The 18,014-nt window shown below is 34.3% G+C and overlaps 1 protein-coding gene across 2 annotated transcripts in view; it reads left to right on the top strand.

Annotated features, from left to right (window-relative positions):
* PHIP (pleckstrin homology domain interacting protein) overlaps nucleotides 1-18,014 on the top strand; it is a 120,929-nt gene that overhangs the window by 91,863 nt on the left and 11,052 nt on the right. For both annotated transcript variants that reach the window (XM_026121112.2, XM_026121111.2), the window contains exons 26-36: nucleotides 203-327; nucleotides 537-619; nucleotides 5,274-5,385; nucleotides 5,600-5,661; nucleotides 7,126-7,281; nucleotides 9,277-9,397; nucleotides 11,459-11,584; nucleotides 13,991-14,063; nucleotides 14,458-14,508; nucleotides 14,829-14,978; nucleotides 16,733-16,885. In XM_026121112.2, the coding sequence (XP_025976897.1) occupies nucleotides 203-327; nucleotides 537-619; nucleotides 5,274-5,385; nucleotides 5,600-5,661; nucleotides 7,126-7,281; nucleotides 9,277-9,397; nucleotides 11,459-11,584; nucleotides 13,991-14,063; nucleotides 14,458-14,508; nucleotides 14,829-14,978; nucleotides 16,733-16,885 (1,212 nt within the window). The remainder of the gene's footprint in view (nucleotides 1-202; nucleotides 328-536; nucleotides 620-5,273; nucleotides 5,386-5,599; nucleotides 5,662-7,125; nucleotides 7,282-9,276; nucleotides 9,398-11,458; nucleotides 11,585-13,990; nucleotides 14,064-14,457; nucleotides 14,509-14,828; nucleotides 14,979-16,732; nucleotides 16,886-18,014) is intronic.

The raw sequence follows: 18,014 nt of genomic DNA, 5'->3' as shown, positions 1-18,014 counted from the left end.
TGTTACTGTGGTTATACCTCACAGTGAACTTTTTAAAAAATGTCATGTTGAAAACAATTTCTTATTTTGAAGGAGTAAATTTTAGATACTTGGTTTTGGCATGGTCTGATAGAATTCTAGTGTTTTTAGCACACTCGTACTTTTGTGTTTCAGAAAGTAGCCTTAACTTCAGCAGTGCTACATAACGTTTTGTTTATTTCAGGAGCAAGAGCTGATGAAAATAGTTGGTATTAAGTATGAAGTGGGTTTGCCAACTCTCTGCTGTCTTAAACTAGCTTTTCTTGACCCAGATACGGGTAAATTGACTGGAGGATCATTCACCATGAAGTAAGGGAAGCACTATTATATTCAAATTGAGAGATGTTTTTGGAATTTTTTTTAATTTAAAGATACCATTAATGATATATGTCTTGAGTTTTTACTTTTGAAGTGTTGAATTTCAAGTGCATTAAATTATTAATAATATAATTAATTAATCTTTTCTGTATGCTTTTGCTATTTTATCACTTACTAGTCTTGTCCTCTGTTGTAACTAGGTACCATGATATGCCTGATGTCATAGATTTTCTAGTCTTGAGGCAACAGTTTGATGATGCGAAACATAGGCGATGGAATATAGGTATGTGGTGAGTTTAAAAAAAAATTATCGATTTTCATGATAACGTATTAAAAAGTAGGTTTTGGTAAATGAATCTGAAATACTGTGCTGGAATTGGAGAAAAAGCTCTGCCCGCATTTGGATATGGAGTCCTACTTTGCCTTTGAAGCTACAAGCAACCAAAGTATTGATGGTGATTTGTAAAAGAAATTGAATACAAAGAAAATCTGTTATGTGTTTGCAGGGAGGAATTAAGAATATATATTTTTTAAATATGATGTTTACCAGCAACCGATGGTTTATTGTATCCTATATATTGCTTGTCTCTTGTTTAGTTTGAAGGGCCTTTTATGACTAGATCGCTGCTAGAAAAAAATGTCTTTAATTTTTTCAGGCCTATTCGTTAGTGGAAATACAGAAACATATTTTCAACCATTTGAAATTTATGGGCATAAAGAGTTTGCATAAAGAATATGCCCTTCCCATCTCTTTTTGCTCATTTGAATTCCTTTCTCAGCTCCGTATGGTTTAGCATCATTGAAGTGTATATAATTATAATTCAGTACTGCATGATAGGGGCATATTGTTTTCTTTGCCTGTGCATAGTTATTTCAAAGTGGTGGATACTGGAGAATGTCCATTGCAGGCATGTGCTGCAGTCAGATCTATTTCCTAGTCATCTTTTCTGTGCTATGGGAAAGACCACCTTTTAATAGTGAAATGTTATTAGGGGAAGTGAAAGCTTCATTATAAAAAATATATATATATATACTCTAGTCTTTTTTTAATTTTTTTTCCCTCCAGGACATAAAAAGTACGTATGTTCTCATTTCTAAGAACAGCCTTAGATGGACTTTTAAACTTAAAAGATTGAACAAGTATTATTGACTCTTCAGAATTCAGGATGGTTCGTCACTGTTCCGCTAACACTGTGTTTGATACCATGTTTATAAACATACTGGCATTTTTAAGTCCTCTCTAGTATCTCAGTGTATTCTGTGAAGTGATATGCTCTGAAAATGAAATATTTGATAGTCTTCCATTTTAAATCAGATCTCAATGTTAAACACTTTTTGTAAAAACTTGTGGTGATTGCGTTACAGGCTCAGTTTCTGCAGTTCTTCCTTTCAGAAGCTGTGGCTAGCATCTAACAAAGCTGACTTGGTAGCATTTTCTATCTTTTTTTATCTTAACACTTCAAACAAAGCATCATGTAGGACAATGGAGGATTTCAGTGCAACATCATGTTGGTATATCTGATTATCTTACCAGTTGTTCCTAAGTAGGCATATCTTTCCACAAATACTCTGCCTCCTTACTCTATATTTGCAGTTTTCTTTTTGAAGGGTTGTCCTTTCCAGAGTTCACTGAAGCTAAGTAAACTGAAAAAGTGGCTCAGCTGGATATTAAAAGCTCTTTTATATTATTTCTTATCGGATTTTTTTGCCAGGAAAGTTGGATTGATCACCTGTCCTTTGCACATCATGATGTCCTCGCTTAACTCAGGATGCATGCCTAAACAACATACGTATAAATTATATAATACCGTATCAATAACTGCCATGTCATCTCATATTTTTCATGATCTTGTCTGAAAAGACACTTGGTTTTCAACTCTACATAGAATGTAGTAATGATTTTAGGCTTGCAAATCTGTACAAATCTACCTGATTCTCCTTTAAAGGTCATTTTAGTTTAAAGATTGGTTGAGAAACAAGCTTGGTCAGCATCTACTAAGACGTCACCATGCCTTGCTCTTTTTCTTGCTGTTTATGGATCTGTGGTGGTCTTCTCCTCTGTCCCCCCACTCTATATTCATGCTAGCCCACAAGATCACTGCAGCAGTAGAAGGGTGACTGCCATACCTCGTATGTGAACAGCCGGAAGTCATGATAGAAATCCAGGAAGTGTGGAGGGGCTTAATAGCATCACTCTTCCTACTCTTAAGACTAGTAGGAGCACAGATAGCATCTCATTTCTGGGCTGGTAAGCTTACTTCCAGAAGCTTTTGAATGTGGAAAGAATCAGAGCTACACAGCAAAGTATCAAGAGCCAGAGCCTGTTATCAAGCCTTCATTGTAAATGATGCAAGTTTCAGGCCAGTAGTTTGTAATGCTGACAGCTGTGTGTAGTTGCTCATTCTACAGTTCCACTTCTGGGTGGTATGAATAGTGGTGAGATAGTCTCCTTTTGTGAGACCACATGAAATGCTGAAGTAGAGATGGCAAAGGCACTGTTGTTAAAGCCATTACAGCTCTTCCAGCAGTCTTCTGAAGTGCTACCATGTACGCTGACACTTTGGCTATTTTAGTAGTGTATATTTAGGTTCTTTGAATGAATCGTGTGCTGTTTTATCACAATGTGGAACACAATATGGAAATGTTCCTTGAAAGTAGATCATCCTTTCTGTGTGGAAAAATATACTATACTGTGAATGAAACTGTTCCTGAATATTGAACCACTTGAATATGAAAACCCCAGGATTTATCTGACCTGCCCAGGTCTTCTGAACTGTTACCATAGCTCTTCATCAACAAACTGATCATCTTTTCAAATCATCCAGTCACTAGTTTGTCTTCTCAGGACTACTGTTGCTGTCTTTTTCTTTCTGCCACTTAGCCTACAAATCAATGTTTTTATAGCTACTATTTGCACAGTCACTGGTAATTAAAGACTTCTGACTACACTTTCTTAGGTTATTAAAGCATTGATCTTCTAACCTTGTCCAACTTTGTCATATGTGATTTGACTTCCATCATAGCCTATTGATAACAATCCTTGGTGATGTGTTTTGTGATATGTTTTTGTATTTGTATTTTTAAGAATGTTTGCTTAACTATGGTATTTATATCTCTTTTTTTTTAATATTTAAGAGCCCTGTTATTTACATGTATGAATGCTTTTAGAAAGAACACACTTCTAAAGTTTGAGGAGTGATGGTATCTGATTTTTACTGAGATTCTACTTATTGCATGTATTTGTTGTCTTATTATATGTAGTTTAACAAGAATACTAATATTTGGGCTAAAACCTATTCCACTAGGATTCCTGCAGCTTTGGTCTTAGACAGGTATGCATGCCTGTTTCTTATATAGCAGCCACTTTAAGTTCAACATGTATTTTATATTTTTGTCAAGCTAACATCATCTTGTGATACTCAGTTTTGGAAAAAGATGCTAAATCCCATTTTAATGAGAATTGTTGGTCTGCTGGTCCATATAGATGTGCTCTTTTGTGTCCTATAGATGAGGTGATAAAGAGGACCCTAGAACAAGTGATTTGAGAGAATGTTCTGTGAGCATTTTCAGCCATGTTTCCTTCTGCTTAAGCATTCAGTCCATAGGAACTCAGTGGCTCATGAGACATCTGAAGCAGCTGCCAGGATACTCTCCTTTAAGCAGTTTTGAACTGCTCAGTGTTCAGCCCCACGAAGGTGCTCATAATTGTACCTACACACATATTTGTAAAACTGATCACTTGGGAATGCCATGGTAGGAGACTTTTCCTTAAGAGCTCTTAAAAGTGGTTTATTCCTTTAAAATAAGTAAAGCACAAGCCCTTATTTACACTTTTGATCTTGTGTTTCAGATAATTCACATATGAAATACTTCATTCTATTACATTCAGCACAATTTGGACTATTAATGAAAGCATTGTATTTCTGCTAGAATTACTTGCAATCCATTAAATTAAAAAAAAAAAAGGTGCAGAAAAGAAAGAGGAGCATTTTTGAAAGTCTGTGTAATTGCTAATACTTCGGGCATCTGCAGCAGGCATTTGGGCAGAATGTTTTTTTCCGTTCATGTGGATTTATAGAAATAGAGCAAACATTGCAGCAGTTGAGAAAGTGTGCGTATATTCTTCAAATTCCATTTAAAAAAAAGTGCAGTTCTTGAACTCTCACATTTAAATTACATTTGTTCTTGATTGAATGAACTGAATACTTAACTAAAAGATTATTTCTAAATTCTGTGGCCTGTGTTATGGAAGATGTTAGAATGTATGACAGTGGTATTTTGGCATGTATTTTTTTTTTCTTTCTAATGTGCTTCTCTTCTTTTTTTCTCAGCTATATGAATGCTTTCATGAAACTGTTTCAGATTATAGTAAATGACTGCTAACCCTTTAAAAAGCTTAAATAAATCTAATTCTGTTATTAGTCATATCATCTGTGTAGTAAAGGAAATGAACCTTTGAGTTAAATTAGGAAGTTTACAAGTAGATAAAAACACTTCTCAAACCCAAGAGGAGGAGCTCAGTAGCAAGTAGAAATATTCCTCGTATAGAAATGTCACCGAATGCAGTTATTTAAAGGTAACATGTAGTGTTTAATACAAGTAGATTTTAGTTTTAAAGGAGTTACACATTGAAATGTCCTACCTTCATATGCATTTTAGTAGTAAATTTGTATATAAAGGTTATGTGGATAGATTTGCAAATCGTTAATCATTTTTGTATTAATAATTAACTATTTTGTTGTGGTTTAAAAGCAGCCTCCAGAAAGAAGTTACTAGTATTATTTTAAAAGATCTGGTTATGAGTCATATATGCTTGTTGATACAAACACTCCAAGGGATTTCTGTTTTCAAGATCAATCCAAAGGTGTCTAAAAGCTGCTTTTGTTGAGAGGAGTAAGGTGCCTTGTATTGATGAAATTATTTTTGTTCTTACCTAGGTGATCGTTTCAGGTCAGTAATAGATGATGCTTGGTGGTTTGGAACAATTGAAAGCCAGGAACCTCTGCAGCCTGATTATCCTGATAGCTTGTTTCAGTGCTACAATGTCTGGTTAGCAAACTTACCTTCAATCTTTTATTTTAATCAGATATTTCATTTGAAATACTGATTGAAGCAACGTGCTTTCATTAAATTCAGTCATGCATCTCACTGTACTAGTTTATTATAAAACCTTATAGTATATAAACATGTTATGTTACAATCATTAACTAATTACATCGTTTAAGCATTATTAGTAGGTAATTCTAATGTGGTTATTTTTAAGCTGGGACAATGGGGATACCGAGAAGATGAGTCCTTGGGACATGGAGCTGATACCAAGTAATGGTATGGTACATAATAATTTAATTTGCCTTAAGAGTATATATAAAGAAGGAAAAAAATGTTACATGATGTGACCAAAATAATTGTATTTCTCTTGGCGGAGGGTGGAGGAGGAACCCACAAATCATTTTACTTGAAGATCATACTTAAATATGGACAAAAGTAAATGAACTGCCATCTTTCCTTATAAAAAATGGACATATACTGATTTTTTATAAGCATGGCTGTACATTGGAAATAAACCAAAAATGCTGCAAAAGTTAAAATAGATGGTCTTTTTGTACAATTAGAAAGGCTGGAAGATAAACCTGTGCCCTGCGTAAGCTTTGAGAAAGCTGAATGCTCTGAGACCTGTCAGCATGCCCTCAGACATTCAGTATATTGAAGATGCAACATACATCTATGGGATTGTTTAGTAATAGTAGGATTTGCTCCCTGTCTGGTCCAGAACCTCTGGTGGATGGACATGCTGCAGCGTGGACAGTACGTCATGGGCACTGTTCACAGACCACTGACGGAATGTAGAAATGTAGTATTTCTTCTTTAAGCACTGAGGGATTTTTTTTTTGTCTTGAAGACTTCTTTAAAAATCTGGTAAAAAATAGGGTAGAATCAGCATTTTCCCACATATTTCCTAGAAAATTTTGATAATTTTGTTGGCTATAAATAATTCTTTATTTTTGTGAGCTGTAGGCATGTTTCATTTAAACTTATTTCATTTCAGCCCTTCTTTTAATGGGTACCACTTGGCCATAAGGAAAACAGTAACATAGAAGCTAATGTGTCTGAAACAAGTAACTAAAACAGCTAGCTAACCAAATGGGAACCTCAGTGTGTTGCTGTATCAACGAATACTAACTTTTATTACACCTTCCTTTCAAAATAAGTTTGGTTAAAAAGGAGCACTTTGCATCATACCCTGAAAATCTGACTGTTGTATTTTGAATTACCAAAGATGGTAGGTCCTCAAGAATGCCATGGTGAATGCAGATTAATTTGCTCGCTCAGGAGCTTTGCTTTTAGCATTTGACATCACAAAGCTGTGACAAGGTGTAATCACTACATAGTGGAGACTGCTTTTTGTCTACATTAAAGCTTTTATCTTAAGCTCTGTCTGAAAATCATCCACCACAAATCCTAGGCTGAGTTACGTTATCAAGAATTTGGGGGATTTAAAAAAAGAAACAACTTAGTTATGAAAAAGGAGTGTCTGAATTGATCTAAAATAAGTTCTAAGTAGGTATTTGGAAGGCTATGAATCTTCTAAATGGATCAAACTGCATTATGAGGATTAAAATTTAACATACAACAATACGCAAAGTGTATTGGATGCACCGAAAACATTGTTGAGCAAATCAAGAGCTATGGATTTCTGTTATTTAGTAGAATGATGTTATATATTTTTTAGTTGAATAGATATTACACAAGATACAAGATGCTATATTTAGTTTTCATGTTACATTCTAGCTGTATTTCCAGAAGAATTGGGAACAAGCGTTCCTTTAACAGATGATGAACGTAGAACGCTGCTCTACAAACCTCTGGAGGGAGAGTGGGGTTCCAGGACCCGAGACGAAGAGTGCGACAGAATTATTGCAGGGATAAACCAACTCATGACTTTAGGTAAATACTTACTAATACTAGAAACATTCTTGTGTTAAATTTTGCAGACTGTGCTGATACATACTTTCGATTTTACCAAAATCAGTAACTGTTTATGCTGTGAAAAATACACTTTTGTCTCTTAACTGAAGCAAACTTTTGGCAGTGTGTATTTTTTTTTTTAATTTTTCATAGCACAAGTACATTTAAAACCTATTTTTTTCTCATTTTCAAAGGTAGCTATTTTTGATAGATAATTTGACATATGCAAGGGGTTTGGTTTTTATATGCTGAAAACAGGTGCTCGATTTTTGAGTTTGGCTACCAGAATCACTTGGTTAGGGTTAAAATTTGTTAGGGTTAAAATTATCATCCTTATGATGAACAAAACACTAGCTATATTACAAGCAGAAAGAAGAATGTTATGTACTTACCTACAGAATGGATACCTATGTGTAGGTTTCTCATTTTTAGCCTCTTTAATTCCCTTTTCGCTCCCCCCATCCCCTTACTTATATCTGAAAAACAGAAGAGATGCTCATTAAAAGTAAAATATTGAGGATAAAGCAGTTGATTAACCACTTGCTAGTTGCTTATAGAGCAATTACTCTTTACAGCCAACTTTTGAAAAAATAATTCTTAAAGCATTTAACACAACTCGGACATTTACGTGTTCAAAGAGGGGGTGTGTCAAATGGAGATCTATCAGTGAAATACAGGCAGAATCACAATGCTATTTTATGTTTTGTGATAAGTGTACTGTTCAACAGCAGTCTTAGGTTTTTGGTAATAGTGGTCATTAGATATGCGAATTGTCACAATTGTACTTTTTTTTTTTTTTTAACTGAATTTGAAGTACTTGAAGAAAGGTAAGAGACTTAAGATTCAAACACTCCCCCCCCCCCCCCCCCCGCCAAACTCCCAATCTTGAAATATTTCTACTGCCTAAATAACTCACATGATTTCTTTGGTGACAGGCTGCATAAGAAGCTTCCTTTTGGTTCTGAAAAAAAGGGAATGTCTATACAATATATTAATCCAAATTACAGAATTATACAAAAATGTGTAAGGAAGTGAGATTTTAGTTGTCTTCAATGTGTATACCATCTAGCAGTAATGGTTTTATATTTTGCATTATGTCATATGGCATACTGTTTAGTTTGGGATTTAACTGTAACATATGTGGTGCATATCTGTGCAAAGTGCCAGTTGCTAGAACATGCATGAGTAAGCAAACAGTTTTTAACAGAAGAGCAGTCTGTTTATCAACAACGTATCTTCTTTTTTTGAAGACTTGAGAGAGACTTTGAAGGTTTTTAATTGTTTTTGTATTACCGTATTTTCTCTTGAGGTATAAGATGTTAGAATGATGTGTCTAAGCACATGTGATGCTTCTAACCATAGGAGGAGAAAAAAGAATTTTGTAGCTGTACAGACTTAAATTGCTCTGTAGTCTGTTGGCATTATAGTGGATTGGCTTGGGAAAGCTGCTTTGTTTTTTGGTGGGGACAGGAGGTTATGTTTCTATTTTGTTTTGTGTATTTTTTTTTCTCGCATCTTAATGAAATTGAAATAGGGCTGTAACTTCATGGTAGGAGTTTAATTAATTGCTTTGTTTGAAATTGGGAGAGTAGCAATATGAAACCAAGTGAAATTAGTCCATCTTGTAAATAACAGTATTGAATTGCATATCTTAATCTATATAATGAATCTACTTTAAAATGTGCATATTTTTTCTGTGCACCTAGCATGTCTCTGAGGAGCATGTTGCTTCGTGCACAGCAGACTCGCTAGTTGCTGCAGTTATTATACTTACAACATACATCTCAGCAAGCACTTTTATATGTAAACTACTGCAAATATTTTAGACTATGTAGAATTGTCATTGATTTTTGTTGGGTAATTGCTGTATGTTTCAAACATGAAGAAATACCATGTTGCAGGGAAAAAAAAAAAATCTTAAAACTGCTGAAGGACTGGTTTTGTATATATAACTGATTTTTCTTTTCTATCTAGATATTGCTTCTGCGTTTGTGGCACCTGTGGATCTTCAAGCTTACCCAATGTATTGCACTGTTGTGGCATATCCCACAGATCTCAGTACCATTAAACAAAGACTGGAAAGCAGATTTTACAGGTTAGATCCAAGTCTCAGTTACTGCTGTGAAATGCTGTCAGCCATATTTTTGATAGCTGTTTGTCTTGTAATACCTGACTAGGAGATGAGTACAGGTGTGCTCTTTCCATTTGTCTCACCTATGCTTGATCTAGGTTTCTGTTTTATAAAACGTGAAAAGGGATTGAAAATCTCTTCTGCAAAATGCATTTTAGAATAACATGGTATTCAAGTTGCTCCTTATACAAATGACTAGCTGTGTGTGAGATTCAAATTGCAGGACCAGAGATTAGGTCAGTAAAATGATTTTAGTCAAAAGAATTAATTTTCCACTTAATTATTTTTAAAAATTTAAAATCTAATAAGAGAAACCTTAGACATAAAGTGTTACTGACCTTCTGTACTTTTTAAAAATCTTGCATTATCCCTTTAGGCAAGTGCATAGAAAATAGAACTTCTTAAATTATTGGCCTTGACTTTCTAGATTGTGTGTATTTGATTGGATAGTAACAGGAAATAACTGTTCTTACTTGTTGACAAAGTTTGTCCTTTTCCAAAACTGTGACTGCAATCACTGGGGTTTTTTGGGTTTTTTTTTTGGTAGTAAATTGTATCCAGGTTGGAGCATGTTCCTTTAGAATACTTGTTTTCTTTTGATTCTTGGAAAAATTCTAATTTGAAAACTATCCTCCCTCTAATGTTTGTATTGAGTGCCTGTGGATAGCATGTTGCTTTGGGCAAAATTTGAAAGTTTTTAGTGCTTTTTGTGTACTAATAACTGAATATAGCATCCTAAAACAAAATTACCTTGTCAGTTTCAAAAAGCCCTAGCTTTTATACATTATAAGGCCATAGTGCACTTGTATTGTTCCATGTTAGTTCTGTGATATGAGATAATCCAGGTTTAGCTTTCAAAATGTACTCCTCTGTAATCAGAACTGGCAAGGAATTTTTAATCACTCTGTTTTATTTCTTTGGTCGAAAGTGTAAGCAGTTATTTTTGGTAATTAGCATACCTTCTTTAGTAAACGAGTTTTTACTGGTTTGTAGTATTGCCAAAGCCGACTAAGTAATAGGAGCGTTGTGTTCAGCCATGTATTCTGCTTTCCAGTAAAAACTTTCTCTTCGTGTTCTGCAGGAGGGACTCTTTGTACCGCATGTGATGTCTTTGGTAGCTTTTCATGAGGCTTATCTTAGATCATAGTCTTACTTAAGAATCAGGAGACTTAGCATACCTCTATGTAAATAAAAACAAAACAAGCAAACAAACAAAAAATATCCTCCTTTCCCCATCATTTCTGGCATATTGTAGAACTAAATGTTGGACCCACAAGCACAACTAAATTGCATCTAAATGCTTATGGTACATTACACATGTTAAATGGTTCCCCACTTCACTGTACCCTTTAAAAACAAATTGTGCAGCATTTCCTTTCTTTTATTGTGTTTTGCTAGTATAAAAGTGGAAGATTTTATCTATTTGTAGCTTTTGTGCTTTTTGAGATTTTCTAGGAAATAATGTCATTTTTCTATTGCATCTTTTTAGATTCTGATTTAATTTTTTCACCTATTTTTTATTTGAATGTGCCACTTTTTTTCTGTTTTGTAGTTAGGTCATGAAATCAGAGCTATGTAAAGGATGATGGAGAATTCTGATCATTGTCCAGCTGTTAGAGAAAAATGTTTAATTTTAGTACATTTTTTAGTACTGTATTTCAATCCTCAGCTGTGACTTAAGAGGTGATTTATGCTGGGTTATGAATATCATAAAGAGATAATAAAAGCTAAAGATTGCCAGCTGAATTTTTTCAAGAAGTATAAGCTGTATATTTTTAAAGCTATTTGCATATTTATCACAGGACATACGTGAGAGCAGGAAGACTCAGGAAGCTGCCTGCTGCTGGTCATGTAGGGCCACTTATCTAAGAGTATGTTTTCTGGTTTAATATAGAAAGATGATGAATGGGACAGTGCATTAGAGGAATCATGTAAGGCTTTTTCTCCAGTTTAATACACATTGTTAAAAGTGTAGTCTGTTTGATAATGTTTTTTTTCCCCTCTCTTCCCTCCTTTCCTACATAGGCGACTTTCTTCGTTAATGTGGGAAGTCCGATATATAGAACATAATACTCGCACATTTAATGAACCAGGAAGTCCTATCGTCAAATCTGCCAAGTTTGTCACAGATCTTCTGCTACATTTCATAAAGTGAGTTGCTTAGTAGCTCTGATAGTTTTCCTGTTTCTTACCAAGATATTTAGCTTTTTGAAATCTGAATTTTAAAAAAAGGTAGTTCTACAGCTGGAATAAGTCCGTTGTCCGCTGTTGGGGCAGAAATGAATAAAGTCTGTGTTGACAAAAGTAGAACACACACATTTGCAAAGTATGATAAAATTTGTACTGAAGTTGATAAAATGCAGGCTATAATTTCTTTAAAAAGAAAAGCATTTAATAATGAAAAATAAGGTGGATTTTACAGTTTTAAAATGATGTTCTGTCATAAGCTTCTAAAGAAGTTTTTTTAATGAGTATAAAGAGTATGAAGAAGTCATCTGAAGCAGAAATGTACCAACTAAAAGGATGTGTTTTGTAGCGGATTGACGTAGAACTTTTTTTTGCTTCAAATAACTTTTACTTCAAATGATAGAAATGGGTCTGAGTATTTTTATGCAATGATATGTACGTTTGTAGGTACTTTAGGAGTCTAATTTTAACTTTTAATCTTGCATATATTAATATAATTATGGTAATTGAATTCTAAAGTCTTTGTAACTGTTACAACCTGATTGAAAACGATGTTTGACATGCAAAATGAAAAATCAGGAGGCTTTGTAGTTGACAGAGAAAAAGGAAAAATACTGCAACACTTTTATAATTTTTGTAAAAATTCTAACATTCTTACAGAAAACCTTTTTGTTTAAAAATCTCCTGTTCCCTAAATTTAGAAAGACTGCTATGGGAAAGCAGGTCTCAATTTAGAAGTAATGTTTTCGTGTACAGAGATTAAAAGACTCTTCTCTTTCAAAAGGTTTTCTGTTCTTGTTAAAAGAAAAATGAAGTCAATGAGAAATGTTTTGGAGCTCTCACACTCTGTTGACATCTCCAGACCTGAAATTTGTGAGAGCTTATGGAGTGTGTCCACTGTGTAGATTTTCTTGTGTACAGTGAATGCTGCTGGTCCCACCTGGAAAAATGACAAGATGTTTCATTTTTTTAACAAAAATCATGTGACATTTTTCGTACTGAAATAAACACCTTAAAATACAGTTAATCAATGTAACATGGGATATTGATTCTTTTTGGTTTTTTATTTTATGTTTTCTTATAAAACACAGGTATTACATTTTAAGAGATAACTAAAGCCATACATATTTATTTGAAAACAAGATTTTTGTTCCTTACATGAATCTTTGACATCATATGTGCTTTTTGAGTCTGATACTAGCTGGAAGGTGAAATATGACGAAATACTTAGAAATGCTTCAGATGCTAGAAGTTTTAGTGAAACACATCATTAGGAATAGGTACACATTTAAAGAGCTTCCCTATTCCTAATTTTGTTCTTTAACATCTTTGGTCCTATGTGGCTTTTTTCAATTAATTAAATGGCTCAGACTGTGTGTTTTTAATTGATGTTGCTGAATTAGTGCAACAGATTATATTTAATAATGACCTAATACCACTTTAGCTTGTGCCTATTAATATACTCATTTAAGTGAACCAGTGATGCATATAAAGCCTAGACTTCCAGAGATTTTTAGGGATCTAACTTTAGTAAAAACCACTGCAGGACGATTCTGTGGTTCTAGCGAGAATGAAATACCTAAATGCCTCTGACAGTCAAAGGGTGGTTAGTGTCTAAGTTACTTAGCCCTTTAAAAGCAGCAAATCCTGTGGGGTGGGGTGGTTTTTCTTTTTCTTGGTGGTATTATTGTTTCCCTCTCTCCTCCTTTCCATCATATTTATATTAGTATGTATTATGGATTAGGATTCCAGCGCCAAGTTGCTTAGGGTTGTTTTTGTGTGTGTGTGGTGGTGGCTTGAATTGCTACATAGTTTAAAAAAAAAAAAAAAAAAAAAAAAAAAAACCTTTGGGTTTTCTTTTTGTTTACTATTACTGGGTTTGTAGAAGTTTGACATGTTATACAGGAATCAAAACTAGATGTATGTTTTGTTGCAATAGATTATGCAGGTCTATAAACAATGGCAGTCATAGTCCTTCAAAAAGCAACATTTATTCATCTAACTTCTTACGCTGTAGATGATATTACGTTACAGTGGATTTAATGTAATGGTGTAGCGTTCTTAAAAGAACCCGAAAGCCTTTTAAGTGGTATAGTATTAGATTTTTCTAATGCTGATAAAATCTATAGTTTCATTTTAAAATGTCACTGTTAAGTGGTCTATATTGTAGGGAATTCAGATAATATATTACAGCTTTTTGAACAAGATTAGCTTTTCTTTTTGCGATGTTCCTTTTAATATTCCTGTGGCACTAATCACTTTATTTGGGAATGACTTCATAAATATTTTATTTTTCCTAGTCAAAATATAGTTGATCCTGTAGGGGGAGATGAAATACACACATTAACATTTATTTTTCTTGTTACGCAGAGATCAGAGTTGCTATGATATCATTCCATTATACAATGCAATGAAGAAGAAAGTGTTGTCTGACTCTGATGAGGTAAGTGGTTGTGTCTTAGACATTGGCATTGCTAGACTGGAGAAATGGGACTGATGTGTCGCTGTCCCACTTGATACAGAAATACTGTGTTCAGTTGCTGCAAGGGAGTAGGAAGTACTTTTCAACATCCATTTCTTCTTGTCAGCCAGGAAACTGGTAAAAATCCAGCTTCCTTTCCTGTAGAGCAGAGAGCTTAAACGCTTTATTGGAGAAGTTTAGGTGGTTCTTTAGACTTTTGAGAGGTTTTCAAAACTGATAATCATATGAAATACTTTCCAAAGCACAGGGATATAATTGCGAAGACTCAAATTATAAGTGCTTAAAAGGGCTCAGCTTCTCATGTGTGTTTATATTTTTTTTAACCTTTTTATGTGACTCATTATCTTGCTCAAAGGAAGAAGAGAAAGATACAAATGTGCCAGGGACTTCCACTAGAAAAAGAAAGGTAAGATCATGTGTTTTTTGTTTTTGTTTGTTTGTTTAATGATCTATACCTCTGTAAATAGTTTGAAATGCATTTGTAAAGAAAAGGATGTAAAACTGAAAATTGTTTTATGATCATATAGTTTCAGCTTTTGGAAAAAGCATTGGACTTCTAGTGACTATAGTATTGTTCTAATGAGCTATGGAATGTAAAAGTATTTCTATCTGCGCTGTTGCACATTACTAGTTAATTAGAATTTATATCCTGCAGTGTACTTTTTTTTCATTTTGTCAAAACAGCTAGGTTTATTTTATATATACCAAACAATATTGTCATTTCAGGATCATCAGCCGAAGCGGCGGCTACGTAATAGAGCCCAGTCATATGACATTCAGTCATGGAAGAAACAATGCCAGGAGTTGTTGAATCTCATTTTTCAGTGCGAAGACTCTGAACCATTTCGACAACCAGTGGATCTCCTTGAATATCCAGTGAGTGTTTTACAATAGAAAGAGTAGTTAAAATCTCATTGTTACTTTTGCTGACTCTGACCGTTTTTCTAATTCTTCCAATTGAAACTTCAGGCAGCTCTATTAACAACAATTTTGCTATCAGTTGGCTTGGTTGTCACCTGCTAGTATTGTTTATCATCTTCTTTTTTAAGCAGTTTCACAATAAACTGTACTTGTCTTAAATTAAATTCTTAAATTAAATTAAATATCTTAATTGCAAAATGGTTTATATTAAGGGATGTCTTTGTTCTGGAGTAAATTACAACTTGTGTAATGAAGATGCATTTTCTCTTTCTGGGTGGAAAGCAGTTGTGTGAAGCAAATATAATATTTGGTTGTTGCTTGTGACAAATGTTGTCATGGCACTTTTTGTGTTTTTCATTTAAGAAGTAGAAAATAAAATTTTCATAACAGTCATCTGGACTGCTGGGGAAAAATTACCCTTTTTTTTCTCATGAGTCTCAGTTCACTGAAGAATTGTAGTGAAACATTAACTGAAGTAACAATGATTTCTCCAAATTTCACTTTCTACCTGGGTGATTTCAGTGGAATTCAGATAGCCATGAGAAGCCATTTGTAACTACAGAATATTTTAACACAGAAGTCTTGTTGCCTTGGATCTCTTTTAGCCTTATATGCTAGTTTTACTTTCAATAACACAGCAAAGTTTTAGCATGCTTTCCTTCCAGTGTATCTTAAGTTTTTATTTAAAATATCATTCCAAGGTGATTAACTGAGGGGGAAGTCACTGACTGAAAAGAAATGCTTTTTGGGGGAAGTCACTGTTTGGTCTGTCTTGCCACCTCTTTGGACCTCATAATTTTTGAAGTAACCTAAAAGTACTGCGTCAGCTGACTACAAGTGGCCCCTTATGTTTCAGGTGCTACAATGAGCTGATAGAAAGCACCTTATTACCCTCAGGGATGAAACACTCTGCTTCCTAGTATTCACAAACCTTTTTCACATTCAGAGGCACTGACTCACACACGCAGGTGCCATTTGTTCTGATGGATTAAGATAACCTTTTGTCAAATGGGTATTTGAGCTTTTTGTCTTATGGATGTTCCTTTGTTTCCTCAGTAGTCTAGAAAAAAGCTCTATCACTGATTTGAAGAGGGGCCTATTTAAGCCTGCAGACTTTTCATTTGTTTCAGAATTGCTTTCCTAAATTGCCAGTTCTCCATTTGGGAAACCACTCAGGTTTCAGCAGAGATGCACTAAGACTGGCATCACGTTCAAAAGACTATTCAAACTTTCTTTTTTAAAGCTACTATACATACATACATACATACGTGTGTGTGTGTGTGCGTGTGTGTGTGTGTGTGTGTGTGTGTGTGTATATACACACATATATATTATAGGCTTAGTACTAACTTTGAGTTGTTAAACCATCCAGAGAGCTTTTCATTGCATTTTTATATCCCATTTATCTTCTTCATGGTATGTCAGTAGTTTAGCAACCAGAAAACTTTGAGACCTGTATTTCGGTAAATGCTTATAAAATTGATTAGATCTTGTATCAGTTAACTTTTAAACTGGCACCTTTTGAGTATGTCTACCATGACTTACATTATGTAGGACTAGAAAGAAGCAAATTGTCTTTAGTGGTCTTCCACACCTATTCGAAGAGGATAGTTTGGTTTAACCCAAAATTTACCAAATATATCTGAACAAAAAAGATACATTAGGACTTGAACAAAATTGTAATAGGTTGTTTTGCTGTTTTGTAACAGGATTATAGAGATATTATTGACACACCAATGGATTTTGCTACTGTTAGAGAAACGTTGGAAGCTGGCAACTATGAGTCACCGATGGAGTTATGTAAAGACGTGCGACTTATTTTCAGCAATTCCAAAGCCTACACGCCAAGTAAAAGGTCAAGGGTAAGATTTAATTTTTGTGATTTCTGTTTGAAATAAAACTTACCTGAAAAATACAAGACAGAAAAATAGAGAAATGGTGTAGTTGACTACTTCAGAAATAATTAAACTTGTTTTTAATCTTCAAACATGAATGTTTTTAATAAAGTAGTATAGCTTTGTATTTTAAAGAAAAAGAATGTATGCTGTTTAAATGTCTAAAGTTCTGATGCTCTGCAAGTGTAGTTTGAAAATAAATATGAAAACGGATCTAGAGGGAGAACTACATTGAAAGATTGATCTGTAGAAATGTGATTGTATGTACAATAGTGACATTTCACTGATATTTGTGAGACTAGATTTTCAAAACAAAACTCATATCCTACGCTGAACTCCTCCACTTCTGCAGTTGCACAAAACTGAAATACTTAAGTCTATTTAAGGTAGACTAGGAGTGGACAATGAAATTCTGTGCTGTTCACTGATTCACGAGATTGTAAAGAAGCACTTAGGATTTCTGAGAAATAGAACTGTTTATACAGCATATGAGTATACAAAGCTGTTGTTAATGAGCTGATACTGAAAGACCAATGGTACAGTTATTACCATTTTCTCTTAAATTGACTTGTAGGTTGCAGAACCTGGTGGAAGTGAAAGCTGCAAATGTATATTCTTTATTCATGGTCAAGGCTACTGTGTAGCAGTAAAAGGCCTTTCTTCTGATACTGTGGTTTAGCTGTTAGACTAAAATTCACTCTACCTTTTAATGTTTGGCTATTTTAAATGGCAAGTGGATCATCAGGACTTCATTATCTTAAAATGCAGGGACAGACTGCTTAGTAGAGGAATTTAGCAAGGAAGACTGGTCAGTGATGGATCCGACTTCAGTGGGTAATAAGCAGTAATGTTTGGACTACATAAGAATCAGTCTCCTGTCCTTTGGCCAGCATCAAAGGGCAGGGCTTTGGGGGTAATTTGGATTCCTTTGTAGTTTTTCTCTTCTTCATCTCCTCAAATCAAAATAAGAGAATGCCTAACATTATCTTCGCTCCAGTGTGGATTCATGAGTTCTGCCAGAATTATTGTATTCTTTTTCATGTTATTCCAAATGGACTGGTGTAGTAGTAAACTTGTAGTATTCTTTCATTTTATT

The sequence above is a fragment of the Dromaius novaehollandiae genome, chromosome 3, assembly GCF_036370855.1.
Source record: "Dromaius novaehollandiae isolate bDroNov1 chromosome 3, bDroNov1.hap1, whole genome shotgun sequence".
Taxonomy (NCBI): domain Eukaryota; kingdom Metazoa; phylum Chordata; class Aves; order Casuariiformes; family Dromaiidae; genus Dromaius; species Dromaius novaehollandiae.
This window is presented reverse-complemented; position numbering and strand designations above follow the sequence as displayed.